At 43.7% G+C, this 19,517-nt stretch overlaps 1 protein-coding gene and 1 long non-coding RNA gene across 2 annotated transcripts; both read right to left on the minus strand.

The window, feature by feature from the left end:
* Window positions 1-12,258: 12,258 nt before the first annotated feature.
* HTR1D (5-hydroxytryptamine receptor 1D) lies at window positions 12,259-13,557 on the minus strand. Its single transcript, XM_072885145.1, has one exon. The coding sequence runs from the start codon at window positions 13,486-13,488 to the stop codon at window positions 12,352-12,354; it is 1,137 nt and encodes a 378-aa protein (XP_072741246.1). The 5' UTR covers window positions 13,489-13,557; the 3' UTR covers window positions 12,259-12,351.
* A 1,134-nt stretch (window positions 13,558-14,691) lies between these two features.
* Window positions 14,692-17,940, minus strand: LOC140662018 (uncharacterized). The gene is made up of 4 exons (XR_012045969.1): window positions 17,898-17,940; window positions 16,477-16,530; window positions 16,227-16,267; window positions 14,692-14,792 (listed from the first exon to the last, which is right to left on the minus strand). It is a non-coding gene; the product is annotated as an uncharacterized lncRNA (long non-coding RNA).
* Between the last annotated feature and the right edge of the window lie 1,577 nt (window positions 17,941-19,517).

Genomic DNA, 19,517 nt, shown 5'->3' on the forward strand with positions numbered 1-19,517 from the left:
GTGCCAGGAGGTGGCATCTCTCTGGCCTGAAGTTACAGCAGCCATTGTGGGCACCAGGTGGGACCCATGAGGCAAGCCACCCTTGCACTAGAGGGGTTTAAACATCTTGCGAGACGTTTAAACTTAAAATATAAATTTACTCTATTTGGTAGAAAATCTATTTGGTAGAAATGTGTTTCTTTTGATCCAAACACGAGTATTCAAGTCTAGCTAGGCCAACATGCCCCAGAAAGCAGTCACCTGTAAGAGATCCTGAGTGTGCAGTGGCCAAGCATTTATCCCCCAGTGCAGTCCTGTCGACTCACCATGATAAAACCCCTGTGCAGGTTCCATGTGGATCCAAACATCTGTGGAAGGTGGACACCTGCTGAAGTGCATGTACCCTGGGCCTAGCATTGAGGTGTAGGTGTGTAAATAACAGCACACCTTTGTCCCTAGGTATAAGGAAAACATGTTCTCCACTTCCTCGCAGAGATTTTGGTGGAAGTGGCTTCTCTCACCTTCTAGCCTCTCCCTCGTAGGCTTAGGAGCTGCATTGACATTAGTGTCCTGCAGGAATGCCATGCTGAGAACATGATAGTTATGGGAGGTATCTATCTTGTTAGTACTGAGACCCTGAGGTGTTTAGTGATGCTGGTTTTTGACATTTCGTGGTGCACCCTTGTGACCAGGAAAACCATTCAGCCATCAGAACTGCTCCCCAAGGGCAAGGAAGGCATTGTGAAAGCTGTGTGCCTGCTGCTACCTGACAGCATGCCATGTGTTGGCTCTTTGCTGGTGGTGGGGCGCCTGGAGGATCCAGGCTAGGCAAGGGGCCCGTCTCTGCCACCAGGCTCAGCACCACCATCATGTGTACCAGGTGTAGAAGGCTGTATGTAATGAGCGGGACCAGCAGCAGGGCTTGGTTGGCACCCTTAACCATTGGCAGGCTCAGCTGATATGTGGTGGATGCTCACCAAAAGGCTTCACCATTCAGGGACATCCTAAAGGCCCAGAGCTCTGCTCTTGGGCCCTGGTTGCACTATCAAAAGTTCCCCTGGTTGGCAGAGGTCAGACTTTGGAAATGGCAGCTAAGTCACAGCTCTTGAAGAAGAGTCTTCCTTGCAGTCCAGGGGTGAACCCTGTTCCAGCACTGACCAAGGATTTTGAGACCTCCTGCACCATGGCCTCCAGGAGGATGGGGACAGTGACCTCCTCACAGCTTCACTCCTCTGATATGCTGTGGAGGAAGCCTCATCCCAGGGCAGAAGGGAGTCACAGGTCTCACGGTGTGCATTCACCATCCTTGTTCATAGTTCAGCCCCTATCATTATGAAGATGGAAGTTTGGGTGCTGAGATGGACGCAGGGGCTCCAGGGGACAACATTCAGGAGAGGATGAGATGAGGAGGGACAGAAGAGGGAATGTGTCTCCCCAAGGCAGGCCCTCTCCTGAAGGTGTATCCTTTGTGCCATCTGTATGGATCCCACCTGGTCATTGTCATTAGCAGTGTCCACTGGCTGCAGCAGTCTGTGCAGGATCTTTCCTGGCACCCAGGTGGGCTACTTACCAGCCATTGAGGGGACATCTGGGGAAGACAGGTTTCTACCAGTGGTGCTGGCACCCTGCTTTGGGTTTTGGAAACCCAGCACTGTCCTTCCAAGCCAAGAGACAGCCATTGTGACCATGCCCCAGGCCTTGGTGAGTCTTCATCATGCAGTAATGCAATCAAGGGCGGAACACTCACTATGGACAGTGAAAGGTGCTCCTCAGCCTCCTGTGCCACAAGATGCCAGCAGCATTTGGACAATGAACTGCTGCTGGAAGGAAAGCACAAGGCAGAGGGTAAAGTCCTTACCACCCAGCACAAGTGATGGGAGGCAGATGAGGGAGGTGTGGGGGAACAAACTGAGCTGAGGGGAAATAAAGGGGGAGAAAGAAGCCCTTCACCAAGGTGGCATCTGAACCGACTTCCAGGTGGGGAGTCCAGTGCGAGGCAGACACAGTGAGTGCCAGGGAATGACAAATGTCAGACCTCCGGATCCACGTGGGAGACACCCCGCCTGCTGTGGGTGCTGCGGAAGTGGCATGGCTGCAGCTGGTGATACAGTGGCTGTAGCAACAGGGCTGCAGCTGCCTAGGCAGATATCTCAGAGAGAAAAAAAGAGTGTTGTGGGGTTAGAGAATTAGAAAGTTCTGTCCTGGGAAAGGAAATGTGATACATGACCTGAAGGAAAAGAGGAGAAATAAGGAAGCTCTGGCTGCTCTGAGAGGAAGGAGCAATTTTTTTGCTTTTTATTCATGGGGACTTAGTGCAGTCAATGGAAGCACCAGACAAAAGGACAGAAAGAGACAAGTGGAATGGGGGATGTAACAAGGGGAGGAGTCAGACCCAACTCTTGGCTGGACTGGGGAGGTGCTGAACAAAAGGTATACAGTTGGCAGGGAAGACAGGAGCAAAGACGGGAGCCCAACTCACTCTGAAGAGTAAGGGGAACCAGGAGGGGGGAAAAGTACACAGGAGCTGTAGTGGGAAGAGGGGGCAGAGGCAGAGGGGAGTGGAGGAGGACGTATGCCAGAGGTTACACTGCTGGTGTTGTGCACTTGCTTAGGGTGGGCTGGAGAGGACCGCTCTGCTTGTGGGCAGATATGAATAGCAGGGTGGGTGAAAGCTGGGAGGAAAGCAGTGATCTCTTTCTTACCTGGAAAACTATCACTGTGGAGTGGCAGCCTCCTCTTCTTATGGTACTTGGTAGAAAGGTTGTTTAGTTCCAAGGGTGCAGGGTGTAAGTCATATGGGCAGATGTGACCAGAGATGATGGGGGGAGGGGAGATAACAAACACACATAAAATCATGAATAATATGGGGAAGCAACAGAAGCTGTCAGCATGTCTGACAACAGAGGACCCATATGGGTGTATCAGGTTTAAACAAACAAAAGTAGCTCATGCAGTTTATGCACAGCTTGATAACGTGAGAAGTGGATGGCCACAGGATGCCGTGAACACCAGAGTCATGAGGTTGAAAAGGGATTAGACAAGTTCACAGAGATCAGATTTCTCAGTGGCTATTAAAAATGTGTATCTGAGTCATCTTCCAGTTCATGATGTCCCTGAACTGACTCTTCAGATATTCTTGCTATTCTGTACTTGCTCTGTTTCTATGGTGAATTTAAATGAGGTGTCTAAGTTATCTAACAGCTTGCTGCTGATGATACATGCAGTTCTGATTCCCTCCTTCTGAAACTCCTTGTGCGTCTGTGCTGCTTCCGTTGCACCAGTTCTGGCATTTGTTCAGTTCATTAAACTGGCAGAAAATGAACGCAGAGTGAATACTTTTCTGCCAGTTTAGTGAGTTGAATCAGCCCACTGTTTTCAGAGCCAGTGGTATCCATAAAATCAAAATTTCTTGCTTCTCTCTGCAAAGTAAGATTAGAATTTTGTTTTAAATGGAAGTAGAGATTCTCCTGTTATTACCTGATTCCAGGTATTCAGACTTTAAGTATTTAGAACATCAGAGTCATGATAAGATCCTGATATTTATTGAATTAGTTTCTAAATGCTCCTGACAGAGATGGAGCCTTGGCTGTGCTAGGTGCCACACAGAGTTTAGGAATATTATTAAACACAGTAAGCAGGAAAAAAGAAAGAGATGCATGCTTGTTTGGGCAGCAGTGCTGCATAGCTTGCTAGTCTTACATCATTATCAGCACTCTATATGGCAGCCAACGTAAGTTTTGTTGGGTTTGGGGTTTTTTGTATGGGTGTGTAACTGTTTCTTGTTCCTAGGATCAGCAAGATACCACCATTACCTCCCCTAGGAGCCTGCAGCCATATCAAGGTACAGTAACAGCACCGAGAAGCAAGCAGCAACATCAGAAGCAGGTTGATGTCTTATTCAGTTCATACTGCTGCATATTCCTCTTAGTCAAAAAGCACATGCTATGGCATTACAGTGAGAACGACATGTCCTCCTCAGGCTGAGGATCTTTATATCTGTCTTCAGCTTCATAAGGAACCAGAACCTGACATATCTGGAGAACACCAGGATGGGGAGTGGCATTTGCTGGGAATAATAAACAGGATTTGCACACACTGAGAGCAGGGTTTGTCTGAATACATTAGGCATCTCCACTACAGATTCTTCCATACAAATCTCATTTCAGTCTTCCTTCCTAGATAGTGGAAATATTGTCATTAAAGTCAGTTGAGTTTAGGGGGTGTTTCATGCCTTCCTGGAGCAGACGTCTTACAAATGTCAGCTGAATTAGGCCTACTCATGGGACCAGAAAGGATGCATTTGAGGGTGCCAAGGATGAGGATGCTTGCCAATGTAATTTCAGGATTGCTTTCTATCATCTTTGAAATGTCCTGGTGATTGGAAAAAGTTCCTGATGATTGAAAAAAGACAAATGTCATAGCTGTCATCAAGAATGGCAAGAAGGAGGATCCAGGCAACTGTCAGCTGGTCAGCCTCAACTCAGTCCCTGGGAAGACTGGACAGCACATCCTCCTGGGAGCTATTTCCAAGCACATGAAGGACAAGAAAGTGAGTGGGAGCAGCCAGCAGGGATTTACCAAGGGCCAGTTGCACCTGACCCACCTGATTACCTTCTACAATGAGACAGCAGCTTGTGTGACAACAGGAGAGCACTGGGTGTTGTATTGATTGATTGTACCATTGACTTTATCAAGGCCTTTGACATGGTCTCCCACAGTCTACTTGTAGGCAAGTTGGTGAGATTTGGACTGGATAAGTGGGGTGTGAAGTGAATGAAAAACTGGCTGGATGGTTGGGCTGAAGGGGTCATATCAACAATATGAAGTCCAACTGGCAACTAGTTACTAGGGGCATCCTTTAGGGATGCACACTGATAGGTCAATAGTGTTTAATGTCTTTATTAATGGCCTGGACAATGAGCTATCTTGCACTCTCAGCAAGTCTGGGGAGATAACAAATTGGGGAGAACTATTGCTATGCTGTAGGGCAGGGCTGCTACTCAAATGGACCTTGGCAGGCTAGGGAAAAGGGCCTCCCTCTCAGTAACAGATGCTGGCAACACAACTGCTGTGAAAATGTGACTGTTGCCACCAGAAGCTGGAGGTGTTGCCACCAGAACAAGGCGGCTTAGAGGAAATCTGGCTGAGAGGGCTCCTAACTTCCGTACCTACTAACCTACATTTCCTCCTTCTGTTTCACTGGTGATGAAATCTAAATGCAAAATCTGTTATTGACAAGTGTATGGAATATGTGCCTGGTTATTGGCATTTTCAACAGAAGCATCATGGCTGTATTGAAACAGAATTCAGAAAAGTTAAATGAATTTTGCTGAAGCTGTTGGGAATTCCTCACCTCTGAGTGACAAGAGCTACTCAGCACCTGTAGCCGGCTTGTCATAATGGAAATTGCATGGGAACCATAACTACAGCCATCCTTCCTGACATTCCTTCAAGGGCTTTCAAGGTTTACTGCAGAGGGAGTCATCTTACACATACAACGTTTGTTCCTCCATACCCCACTCACAAGGAACCATCTTTGGATTGGTAAGCATGGCAGTATTGCTTCAACCCACACACTTTCCATGACCATCTTCCCTTCACATTGCAAGATTCAGGCTTGTCCTGGGAGGACTGATCAGCTTTCTCTTTTTGTTGTCTTGCCAGACTTCAGTCATGGTGACTCCTCATTGCTGACACTCGTCTTCTTCCCCAGTTGTAGGAGTAACGTGCACTGAAATTTAATTGCAGGGTGCTGCAGTGAACACACATGCTTTGACTTTTATTTAACTATTTCTTCTGTTTTCAATAAATTCCACATTATCATTGAAATAACTATCTGGGACATTAAATACAAATAAAATTAAATTTATTTTTTAAAAAAAAATTATTTTTATTTTTATAAATATAATATATTGTTATATTTATAATAATAATTACAAGTTTAAATCATCATAATGCAATGTATTTTAAAATATAATATATTTATAAATAAAATATTTTTTAAAAAAAAAAAATTAAATTTTATTTTATGGCATTAAATTTTCAATAAATTCCACATTATCATTGAAATAACTAACTGGGACAACCACAATATGTACTTCTATACAAATTAAAAATGTGTTTTAATTTACCTGTGTGCTCAATATTGCAAGAGCTTCACTGGAGAGGCACTTAGAAATCAGGCAGCCCTCATGTACCTTCTGTGAAATGCATTTGTGTACTACTGACTGTGATCCACAGAACATTAATGACATAGTAAATACAAACATTGACCTCTGTGACATGATAGCCGCCTCCTTTCAACTCAGAGGCTATGAGGTGTTATTTATCTTTCATTTATGATTCTTAGCTAGTGTTTTCCTGTGCCAGTTCCATATCACTGGTTTTTCCAATATGAGTTTCTGAAGCACTATATCAAATATTTACCAGCATTAAGAATGGTGTAATATTAGACCATGTGCCTTTTTTAATTAGCCTATAATCGAACCAAAGAAAGAGCCTAGCTTGTTTGCTGTTGAATTAAACAGTGTCTTTTAAAAGCCCAAAGAATAGTAGTGGATCATCTTCCTGTGCTGTATTTTGCCATTCTGTTCACCACTGGAAATCTTCAGGAGTAGGCAAGAGAGGAAAAAGACAAAAGCATAGTTGATCCAGATAGAGCAATGGGAATGGACTAGCTGGCCTCTCAGAGGTCCTTCCAGGACCATTATCTGTGGGTTTATGATTCACATTGAGTAGCTGAACTATCAGGAGAAATTCTGTGGAGACATTTGTCCTCCAGATCCCTGTGCGCAGGTACTTACTGTCCCAGGATTCTCAGCTGGGAACTTCCCTTGGCTTTGGGTATTGATGCCAACCCCCTAAGTCAATGACTAAAATACTCTGCTGGGAAGCCTGTTTTTAAACAATGTCAGTCCCCAGATACTGAAGGACAAAGTTCACAGTTTCACCTGCTACTGTGCATAAACCATCTACTGCTTATTAGAGAACACACTTGAGCCTGTGTCTTCTGCTTTCTAGGTGTGTTCTAACTAGTGGACTGTACTGTCAAGGTCTTGCTCTCCTTTCCCTCTTCCCAGCTTCATTTGTATATGTACAAAGAGGGCAAAATTTTCTAGTTAGGAACTATCACAGGGCTTGGGAAACTCAAGCAGCTCATGATCCAGGAGTTATGGGAAGGATGGTGGGTAGAAAGGTTCCAGATGCCTGTCTGAATAGCAGGAAGAAACAGAGGACACCAGGTCTTTCAGAAAGAGCAGGCTCACACCATTGGTATGGAAGCAGAGATAATATCCCTCAATCCAAAGGGATGAGATGAAGAGGAGGCTTTTTTCTTTAATGATTTCCCTAAGACTTGGGTTTCCACATACCCTGCTTCCATTTGCCCACTGGTCTTTAATCCATTTGACCCACCTTCTCCAGGACTGTTTGCAATAGTGAAGGAATCTCAATCCACTGACCACTTTAGAACCAGCTACAAAGATACAGCAGGGAAACATTATTTACTACAACTCCTCACATAGTAGACATAAACCATGTGCTCCCCTCTCTGAGACACTTTTCCCTGTGGTCTGTGGTCTAAAGCTACAAGGTGCTGCAGAGGTTACTCACACTGACCTCCTTCAGGCTCCTGCTTCTTTGCCATCCTGCCCAGAAGTTTTCTCTAACCAATCCTGCAAGAATCCTAACCAATCTAAGCAAGAGCATAGTGAAAAAGAAGGTGAACGGTCAGCATGGATTTGCAAAGGGTAAATCATGCCTGACCACTCTGATTGCCTTGTATGATACATTTACTGGATTTGTGCATGAGCAGAGAGGAGTGTAATTTACCTTGACTTTAGCAAGGCTTTCAACACTAACTCCCACAATATCCTTGTATCCAGTTTGGGATGTTGTGGTCTGGATGGGTGGACAGCCTGATAACAAGCAGAGTAGGGGGAGAGGGATATCCTAGGACCTCTCCTGTTTAACATCTTTATCAATGGCCTGGAGGAGGTGACAGAATGCACTCAAGTCTGCAGGTGACACTGAGCTGGGGGGTTCAGTGCATACACTCAGGGGCAAAGCCACTATTCAGAGTGACCTAGACAGGCTGGAGGAAGGGGCTAACAGGAACCTTATGAAATTCAACAAGGACAAATGCAAAATCCTGCACCAGGGAAGGAAGAACCCTTTGCAATGATACAGGCTGAGGACTGACTGGCTGAGTAGCAGCTCTGCTGGAAAGGACCTGGGCGTCTTGGTAGACAGCAAGCTGAACAGGAGCCAGCAGCAGAGAAGGCTATATGAGCAGAAGCATAGATAATAAATCAAGGGAAGTTATTATCCTGCTCTACTCAACCCTTGTTAGACCACATCTAGAATACTGTGTCCAGTTTGGGGCCTCTTAGGAAAAGAAAGACATACCTAAACCAGAATGAGGTCAATGGATGGACACCAGAATGGTCAGGAGACTGGAGAACTTGCCCCAGGAATGCAGAAGGAGAAGCTGAACAAACTGGGGTTGCTGAGCCTGGAGATGACAATGCTGTGAGGGAACCCGACAGCAGCTCCCCCAGGACCTATGGGGAAGTGATTGGTGGGAGACTGAGAGATAATAGACATAAGTTGAAAAAAGAGAAGTTCAAACTGGATATAAGGAAAATCTTTTTCACCATGAGGACAGTCAAGCACTGGAACAGGTTACCCAGAGAGGCTGTGCATCCTCATCTTTGGAAGGCTGAAGAAAACCTTGAGTAACCTGGTCTGATGTCACAGCTGGCCCTGTTTTCAGCAGGATTTTGGACTAGTGACCTCCAGAGGTCCCTTCCAACCTGAATTACTCTAATTCTTGCATGTCCCCAGATCTGAGCAAGGACTGACACACTTGCTATCATTGCCTCTATCAGTATTTCTAATGAGATGTTGGCATCAGCTGCTCCAAGGCTCTGATTTCAAGGTTAGAACCAGGCATGAGACCATCTGAAGGACACTGTAGAGAAGCCCCCTTAAGTGAAATGAAGGCCAAAATTCAGCATCATTTGGACAACCAAGTGACAGCCTTGCTGTCAAGTGTTTGCACAAACACTGTGACCTGAGGGCTCACTGCTAGCATGATGTCCTGAAACATGAAGTAGGAAAAGAATCAGTAGTTCATAAGGGACCTGGCTGAAGGCAAGCCCTGCCTTAAGCAGCATGAAGCTATATGGTGGGAAGGCCAGCCTATAGCTCTCAGCAGAGGCTGGTACAAAGCAGGAGGCACCAGCACTATGCTGGCCAGGCTGCTGGAAGGGAGGCAGAGAAACCATCTTCAATTGTCTTATTCAAGTCCCTGAGGAACCCAGACCTTCATTCTGGGTTCCAACTGTGACCTTGACTATCGTTTACTTGGTTTGTCCTTTATCCACTTGCCCTAGTTGGGTCTTTTTTTGTTTTCAAGCTGTAAAACAGGTATGTTTGTGCAGCTAAAGCTGTGTGACACTCTCCCTGTACCCTGGGCCCCTCAGGTCACAGGGCTGTGCTAGATAAGCACAGTAGACAAAGGGGTCCAGAAAGCACAGGGTGCAGGCAGGATGAACAGCATCAAAAGGGCATCTGGGGAAAAGGAGGGGAAACTTTAGAGATACCCAAACCTTTGCCTGTAGTGCAAAAAAAAAACTCTGCAGAGATCCCGTGACTTCTGGAAGTACACACTCTTCAGGCTGTGACTGTCTCCCAGGTTAGATTGTTGGGGGACAGGAAAGGATTCCCGAGGGAATGAAGGGGATCATGAGCACTCTCATACTAGTGCTTATTCTACATGGCTGCAGGAAACTTTCCAGGGTGCTCTTTCTTCTGGGGGTCAGCCACTGCAGGCAGTGCTGCTGGGTCATTTTAAAAGCAGTCTTGTCTTGCTGTGTCAATGTGAAACAGGCTCCTCAAAATCCTTGTACAGCTGGTAGAGGATGCAAAGAGCTCCAGTGTTTGGACCCAGGGGCATAAAGCCTATCTTTAAACATCGGCTCTTTAAACACATGAGCTTGATGGCTGACTGAAACCCTGATGTGGGACACTACTGTCCAGGAAGACCTGTATCACCCAGACCCATGATGAAAAAGATTAAGGCAGACTGTGTCCTCTGGGGAGGAATTGGCTGTTTGTCTGTCTCCTTTGAAGATGCCAATGTTCTGGAATATGCAATGTCTTATGTTCAGCTAGGAGACCTTCCCGCAGTCTCCACAAATGGTTCTTTGAATGACAAGACCCTGCAGGATCCTGGAGTTGTATCTCTTCAAATTTATGTAGTCACATAGGTCCCCTGCTGCAGGCCCAATATGAGACTGTATATCCCATTATTCTAGCAGAGGTGGTTATACCAACCTTTTGTAATGCCTACATACCTCAGCTACCACCAGACCAACACTGGACTGGTGGTGCCATACCATCTGTCCCACAATGGTAGAAGCTGGGAGTGGCCTGGACACAGGCATGGCAGCCCAGAAGGGAGCCTGGAGCTCCAAGTTGTACACTACCTCTCCACACAGGTTGTGTCTATAACAGCAAATTAAATAGTGCCAGGGCCTGGCCTCAGGTGTGAGAACTCAGTTGTCTACACTAGTTAATGGGCTCATGCCTTCCCCAATATGGCTGTGGCCCGTGTCAGCTCGCATGTCCCCAGGCAATGCACAAGCACAGTTCAGGAGTGAGCACAGGCGAGAGAACCACTGCTGCCAGTGGGCACTCTGGACGTACTCTGGAAGCAGACTGTGTGGACATGGCCAGGTAGTGCCACCATCAAAATCTCTTGAGCTAGACTGAGCTAGATCAGCTCGCTCTTGGGAGGGGAGAGGAGCTGTGTCTCAAACAGGGCAGCCTTAATTGCCCTCAGTGTGTACTGTGAGAGAGACTGCTACAATTCTGTGACCTACACAACTGCTTTGCTTGATTCTGCAGCATGAGGGTGGTCCTGGGGCATTACTTTATGGTCCAGTCCTCAGCAGAGGCACCAGCAACAAGAAGAAGCTGTAAGACTGTGCGGCAAATGCAAAGGAGAGGCTGAAGAGCTGTGGTGGACCTGGGCTGTTGGTGGAGTGTGTTGGGATGGCCACAGTAGTGGATAGTGGAGATTAATTTGGGCAGGCTGGGCAGAATGATGATGGGATAACTCTTTCAAAGCAATGCATGCTGCTCATATGCAGTATGGACATGACGTTTCTGCTGTAAAATGCCCAGAGACTCTAAAAAGTTGAATGACATTTGGGCTGCACCACTTTGTGTGCTGTCCTGTCCGAGACTTCAACCAGGACCTCCATGTGCCAGCTTCCCACCTGCCAAATGGGGGAAATAATCCCAGAGACAGAGAAGTGCAGGTTAGAGGGGACCTGCTCCACTCTCCACAGCCCCAGCTGACGTTGTGATCTCTGACAGATGTTTGTTTGACCAGTTCTTAAAGCCCTCCAGGGACAGTGATGTCACATCCACCCCAACAACCTTAATTGTGAAGAAAGTTTTCCTTGGTATGTCACTTCATTCTCTCCTAACTTCCCATTTCTTGTCGCCAAGGAGTGAAGCTTCTGGCTCTTTTTTGAAGTCCCAGTCATTCCACACTGGCACTAACCATATTTTCCTGTTTCAGTTTGTGCATGCAAAAAATTAAATAACAGAAATGTAAGATCAAGGTATTTTTCAATAATTTTCATGCTATTTATTTTGTTGTATTCCCGCACTGGCTATTCATGATAATTCTATTCATGATAAAATGTGTAAAAATTATTTCAAATAAATTGTCTTCTTTCTACAGTTCACCAAAAGCATAGCTTCAAATGCAGTATTTGTGAAATATCCACAGAACTTACATATGCACTATGCCTTCTATGCCCTGCTGCTTATAGCCAGGCTGTGTCACACAACTTCTGAAAAAGTTACAGGTTTTATCAAGTTCAAATAGATAGGATACATGCCATAGAAAACGTAGACATCAGATCCTGTTCTCCAGAAACTTTCTCAGCCTACATAAATTGTTAATAATATACAGCAGAAATACTGACGTCCTGCAAATATGCACGTTTTCCTCCCATCAGGTTACAAAGGCATGGCAGAATTGGATAATATGTGTCATCTCATCATACAAAGTCAGCTCTCTGGTTCACACTCCTTCACTTGTTACAAAGCTTACTTCATGTGTTGATCTTATGTACACAAACGATCACTCCAGAGACCACAGACAAGTTCTGTTATGGGATATAGAATTCCAGACAGAAAGTACCAAATTGGCAAGAAGTTCCCAGTTACATGCACAGCACGGAGTAGCAGCAGAGATGGCAATTACCACTCCGTACCTTAGGAATAAAAGCACAGAAAGTTTCCAGGTAGGCTGCAAGATAGCACGGGGGTCAGTAACGCAACAGGAGAGGCTCAAGACGAACACTTTTTGAAATGTATTAGTTTTTGGAAAGCCTGTTTAAACTCTTCATTAAAAGCTGTATAAATGACTGGATTGATCAATGAGTTTATGTAACCTAACCATGTAAAAAAGTCCAGTAGGATGGGATGAAACCAACAAGCATCTTGGCAAATTGGCAGGACTAGGGACATGACAAAAAAAGGCAGCCAGCAGAAAATGAAAGCTCCCAGAATAATGCCTAAAGTTTTGGTGGCTTTTCTTTCTCTTGCAGCTGAAATTCTTTTCCTTTCCAGGACACTATCTGCAAGTTTTATTTTAACGTGATTGATAAATATTGGGGATCCACCTGAATGGGAATGCCCTTCATGAAGGCTAGCATTAATGGAGCAGAGGGAAGACCCAGCAGAGCCGGTAATCAGGTGTGCAGTAGTAAATCGTTTCCCATATAATGAGGGTGGCTTCAGAATCCTGGATCGAGCTGCTACATAAATTCTACCGTACAATATCAGGAGGAGCACAGTTGGGATGTAGAAAGCTCCACAAGTGGAATAAATTGTGTATGAAATTTGATCTGTGTTCACAGTACACTTTGCAATTTCTTCATGAGCTTTCACTTGCCTCCAGAAAAATGGTGGCACAGAAATACTAATAGATATCATCCAGACCACAGCAATCATGAGCGCTGCTCGGCCAGCAGTCCGGCGTTTGGCATATTCCAAAGCATCTGTGATAGCCCAGTATCTGTCTAGTGCAATAACACAGAGGTGTAGGATTGAGGCTGTGCAGCATGTGATGTCTGATGATAACCAGATATCACACAACACTTGGCCAAAGGCCCATGTGTGGGTGACAGTGTAAGCAATACTGATGGGCATTACTAGGACAGACACTAAAAGATCAGTCACTGCCAAGGAGCCAATGAGGTAATTTGCAGGTGTGTGGAGCTTTCTAGTCAGAAAAATTGTAATAACAACAAAAACGTTTGCAAGGATCGTTGCCAAAGTTATAACAGACAGAAGGACTGACAGTGAAATCTTCAGCCCTAATAGTGTCCTTTCATCCGAAGCCAGTGGTGTTTCAGTGAAATTTAGTGACTTATTTGCTGAGCTCTGGAGAGAGAGCTCTGCGGAATGGTTATACTGAGTCATCCTCTGCTCTGATTTAACTTTTCACTTTCCAGTGTAATAGTTCTGGGATGATGAAGAAAGATGCTTACTTTTTTGCTGAAATAGAACTTTTCATATTAGAGTCCAACACTGAAGAAATATTAACTTGTTGAAAACTTCAGCTTACACAGTAGAAGAGGTACTCTCCTAAGCTAGATTTTCCATCATATCACATCAATGACATCATTGTTAAAGCAAAATGTTAACATAATTGTCCAGACATTTTTCTGGTGTATCACAATACAAGCAGTACTATAAGTGGTGGGAATTTAGTTGTTTTTCATTTTCATCTTGCAGATGACTAAATCATTCTTTATTATCTTTTATTCACACCTCCTTTCTGAACTAATCTTCTGCAAAGCTGCATAAATCAACACTGAGGAGTGAGAGGCCGAAAAAGAAACATCTGGGCATGTAATTGATGCCCCTGTGCTTGGGACAAAGCTATCCTCAAGAGTATTTTCCCTTCCTCTCTAATAGCTGTATGTCACGTTTTTGATATTTATAAAGGACACTTTATTAGTAGAGTACCCAAGATACAAAACAATACTGTCTGGATTCCTTCTGTAAACATAATTTCTGCCAGATTTGTAAATCAAGACCTCTTTTTGAAAAGTGCAGAGCTCCGTTTTCATTTATTCCTCCAGACCATTCAGGTTTTCTCTTCAACTTTCAGTCTTCAAATGCTGAAGTCAGGTGTTGGGTACCAGAATTCAATGCATTGGCACTGAAGCTCATAGCATGTTCCAAGTACTGAGATGTTCCTGATCATGCATATGGTGAATGATTGTAATGACTTGTGGAGTGGTGATTCCCTCAAAAGAGGATGAATAGACTGGTTAAGGGGATCTGGAAAAAGAAAGCAAATGTTTTAGTCTGGAATGGTGATACAAGTGTTGTGGAAGTTGAGGTATCACAGTATACGATCTACAGGCTTTCCATACTTTTCTTTAGATTCCCTTAGTGTAACCTGAAATCTTTACAAACCTGAAGAAAACATCCTAAGACAGATTTCCTTGAGACCTTTCACTCAGATCCACCCATGAGTACCAGAATGTAACTTACATTATGCCAGCCCAAGGTTTCTTGAAAGAGATCCTGAATATGGGTCATGAACGGCTTTGAAGCATGCTGTGAGGGCAAAAAAGAGAGACGCCAAACTTCTCCAAGAAGATAATCACCAGACCAGCCTCCTCCCAACCATCGAGGAGAAATGCCTTTATCAGTCATAACTGGTAGGGTTTCATGCCATCTGACACAGAACTGAGAGTCACTCGGTTAGGAATCTGTGGAGCAAGAGCAACATATATTCTATGTGAAACACTAACACTTTGGTGTCAAACAGCCTCTCTTGAGCTCCTGAATCCTAACATACAAAACAACACTTTTTGGTTTTGTGTGTTTGATTTTTTTATAAACATCCACCTTCTGTGAGTCAAACTTATTTTTAGAGATGCTTTTTCTTTTGAGGTGTGTTTTTCCAATAAGGGGACCTAGAAAAGTCTCATATTTCACACTAGATTATTACTTTCTTGATTTTTTTTTCCAGGAAGGCTAACTCTCTTCCTAATGACCATTTTTATGACACTGAGCAAAGGTTCCACTTAAAAGAATTTTTGAACATAAGAATGGCCATAGTGACCAAAGTCCCTCAAATCCAGTCACCTGTCTCCGACAATGGCCCATACGTTCAGCTCAACCCTGTTGCCTTTTTTCTGATGCTTTCCCAACTCTGATACGTTTTTTGAGACAGAGGGACCAGAACCACAGTGTTGAAGGTGTGGATACACCATAGATTTATACTGCAGCATAATGGTATTTTCTGTTCTCTTCTCAATTTCTTTCCTAATAATTCCTGAGATGTACTTTGCTTTTTTAATCATTATATAGCACCAATCTGAGATTTCCACAGAACAGTCCCAATTAATATAATTCCAAAGCCATGACTGGTAACATCATCATTTTTTCCTACTTGGTCACTTCCTGCATCTATCTGTATTGTATTCCTTCTCCCACTTTTTAACTAAGGTTCTTTGCAACTCTGCACAGTCAGTCCTTGTCTTGTTTCATCAGCAGATGTCATCACCCCACTATTCATGTACTTTCCATATCACTTAAAGTCTCCTGAGAGTCCAGGTGATTATATCAGTTGGACTTCTCTCAATCCATATACTCATCAGCTTTTCTTAATTACTTCAACAGATTTGTGAGGCATAACCTACCTTAAAAAAAAACATTTTCACAGTTCCCCAAAACACCGTATTTACTATGTGTACAGTAATACTGTTGTTTATTGTAATTTCTGCAAACTGGCTACGTACAGACATCAGGCTTATGGATAAGCAGTTGCCCAGATCTCTTTGGAAGCCAGTATCAGAGCAGCTGCTTTGCAGTTGGCAGGTGCAAAGGGAGTTTTAAGTAGAGGCTGAACACCCCCGCTGATACTGTTGCACTTTGGATCTTGAGTTGCATCGAACTCTTTAGCTGAGCATTGTCTGAAAGTGAAGATTTGTTGTTCACTTTGGCCAGAAATAAAGGTTCCACTTGTAAACATCCTCCAAATTCTCTTTAGTGAACAGGGATTGCTAGTTTCTCTTTGAGAAATTTCCTTTATCTTCTCTGGATTTTTTTCCCCATACCTTTACCATCCCTCTACCTCTCTGACTCAGTAATAGCTCACTTCAGAGCTGTCACTTTTAGAGTCTAAGAAATCTCTTTACCTGAACACTGAGCTGATCACACATCCCACGCAGGAGAAAATCTAAACCAAAAACACCAGACAGACTGATTAGCAATATTAAAGACAATGACTGTATTAAAAACTAAAGCCAAGTCCAGTCTTGATTTCAGTTACTGAATTGAGTTCAGTGATATTGAGCCTTTCCCATATATTGCAAGTATCAGCCATTGTTCAGTGTTTGAACAATTCCAGCAATGTGAAATAAAATGAATTGCACATCACCCACCCACCTGTATATGAACAAGCCTATTAGTAGTCCTATTGCTTCCAACAGCTGTCAATCACTGTGGAAAAAAAAAATCTGATGTGAAACATGGTATTTTCAGTCAATTGAACTAGTCTAGAGTTCAAATGAATTATGAATCTTCAACATACCAGTAAACAGGACAGCCTGACAGTGGGAGAAAGTCTTACTGAAACCAAACAATGCCTCAACAGATACTGAGTTACTGAATTAATTTTTATAAATAAATTATGTTTTCCTGTGATGTGATGTGATCACCAAAGGGAAAGAACCAATTTTTTACAAAAATGCTCCAATTGAGGTACTTATCATGTACTCAGAAAGAGTGAATTGGCTGTTTCCTGCCCCACAAATAAGGCTATCATGACTGAAAGTTACTTTTCAAAAGTAACTCCAGGTCAGGTTTCTAAACCCCACGACAGACACATCTTGTAGGATTTCTACTGGGGTCCTCAAAACCTTAAGTAGCATGTATTCTTAAGTTTAATAAAATCATGCACTTGTGCATACAGAAAAAGTCTTTTAATTGTGAGTCTTTCACCAAGAAATATGTATAGCACATTGAGCAGCTCTTATGCATTCTAATTGGCAAGGCAGCATCTATCAGAGATGTGTTAATAATCATGCAAGGCAGCTAGTCAATATTATTCATTGGTTTCAGATTAAAACAGAATATGAGAGCACATGGGCCTGACAGAATTTTTGTTCCCTACTTAGAGCTTTATCCTGGGTGTCCACTGTGCTGCCATTAAAATATATTCCCTATGTGCTAAATTATCACCAGGGGCTATAGACTTATGCAGAATAATTAGTCAAAATAATCCTTCCCTTACAAGCAGTAAGGTGCCACTACACAGTCTAACATATGGAATTGTAAATATGCAAAACTAAAAAAAAAAAAACCCAAACAGTGTCGTATCTAAACAGAACTGTGATCCACTTCAGCTGGTTGGAAGCTCTTGGGCTCCATGAACAAAACCGGCAGGCAGTGCTCTGCTTGGGGATGTGCGCAAGGTCAGATAGAATGGTCATAAAAGTTTCTTAAAATCTATAGCCCCTCTATTGCAGTGACTTATGCATCTGCTTAACGATATGACTTCATATACTATAAATAACCATTAAATTCAATGGACTACTGAGAACACAAAGTTACATGCTTACATACATGTTTAGGAATCAAGGACTCTGAATCTACTTTTAAAAGTTTGTTTGAATGTACTTTCCTGCAATGCCTGTTTTAGAGACTCTGTTACTTAATTTGTGTGAGCTGGTGATCACTACCGTTAATATAATAAAAAAAAATTAGTAATGGGACTCCAGTTAGAATTAGTATATTAGGATGTAATGAATTTTAGTTACCATCTAGATAAAATTAATGTCTTCCCAATGATTTTTCAATTCCGTTACCTTTTACTCAAGAAAAAATCCTGAATAGAGGTGAATGATTTTCCTGTTGAAAAAAAAAAAGAAAAAAAAAGTTCGTTTGCTTAAACTACACACACTGAAGAAAAATAACATTAAATCTCAAGCAGTCATTAAAATAAGTCAAGTACAAGGTCATACATATAGTTGCATATTAAGGAAAACAGAACACAAATGCATAGACATACACATCCTGAAACACTGGGAGCCCAGAATGCGGAAGAGGCCATCCGGCATGTTCAGCTGAGAGCAATCTCCCAGTGGGACATGTTGCCTAGGCAGGGTTTACATGATCTCCGGAGCATGAGGAGTACTGAGTAGAACCTGATGGTGTTATCACCTCTAGATAGTATTATTGTCTTCAGTATGTGCAATTTACAGCCTGGGTAATTGCAGACCATTAGCTGTGGAGCCTGTAGTTATGTTTACAGTGCTGAAAGCATCAGCCCGCATCATCTCTCTGGCCCCCCACCAGGCAGGACATGGTAGGTTTTTCACCCACACTTCTCAAGATCAAAATCCTCTCAGGTGAGTTGGCTGCATCAGCACTGTCCTTGTCTCACCTCTTCTTGAGCTTCACCTGGTGCCCTTGGCCATGGGCTGTGGGTAATTTTTCAGTTCAAAGTGCTTGAAATAAATTGAAGGTGATGTCACAGCCTACCAGAGTGAGGTTTTTCACAACACAGCACGTGTGATGTACAGTGCATAGCTTGGGGCAAACTGCAGGGTTCTGTTGGGTGCCTGCAGGCAAGGCTTCCTACAAGAGCAGTTGGGAACAGCACTGAGTAAAGGAGGCCAAACCTGTCCTTGGTTTATCCACACTACTGTCCCTAGGAGTTTATCCACACTACTGTCCCTGTGGTTTATCCACATTACCATCCCCAGAGTGGCATGCAGGTTTGGCAGTTGAGGGAGGATGGGGCAAACGTAGACCCATGCAGTGAGGATGATGAGAAACGGAGGCATAGAGTGACCCTGGAGTGAAGATATTTGACAGTGATGATACAACCACAGCAAGCAGCACAGTCACCAGAGTCACCTCCTAACTGCAGGACCACCAGACACCAGGACTGTCCTCTGCAACTGCCTCTCTCCTTTCACCCTTGATGTGATCGGGCTGACCATGTCCCTCATTTATACACCTCCAACAGTACCGAACGTTGCATAGGGGAGGGACCTTTTGGTCAGTTCCTGTGTCCACACATTCAGTGGTTCCTGGGAAAGTCCAGGAGGTGAGGAGATGTGTAATAATGTCTTGATATCATGGAGAGATTGGAGAGATTCTTTTTTGTTCATCAAAAAGAAGAAAAGACAACTTCATCACAGGAAAGAGTATTTAAATGGAGAGACAATTTTAGACAGTGCAGTGCTATTTAACTTAGCAGACAAAGAGAAAGCTCAGTTCAGGGTCTGGAAGGCGAAGTGAGGCACATATTCAATGTGAAAAGAGAACACACTTTAGCTGTTGATGACAACCACAACCACTTCACAGTTCAGGGTCCTTAAAACCAGGTACTTCTTTTGAAAAGATGCTTTGCGTTCCAGCTCTGCAGTTAAACTAACACAGCAAGGGCAAGGCAGCAGGGGAAAGTCTCTAGCCTGGTT

Source organism: Ciconia boyciana, chromosome 21 (genome assembly GCF_034638445.1).
Source record: "Ciconia boyciana chromosome 21, ASM3463844v1, whole genome shotgun sequence".
Classification (NCBI taxonomy): Eukaryota; Metazoa; Chordata; class Aves; order Ciconiiformes; family Ciconiidae; genus Ciconia; species Ciconia boyciana.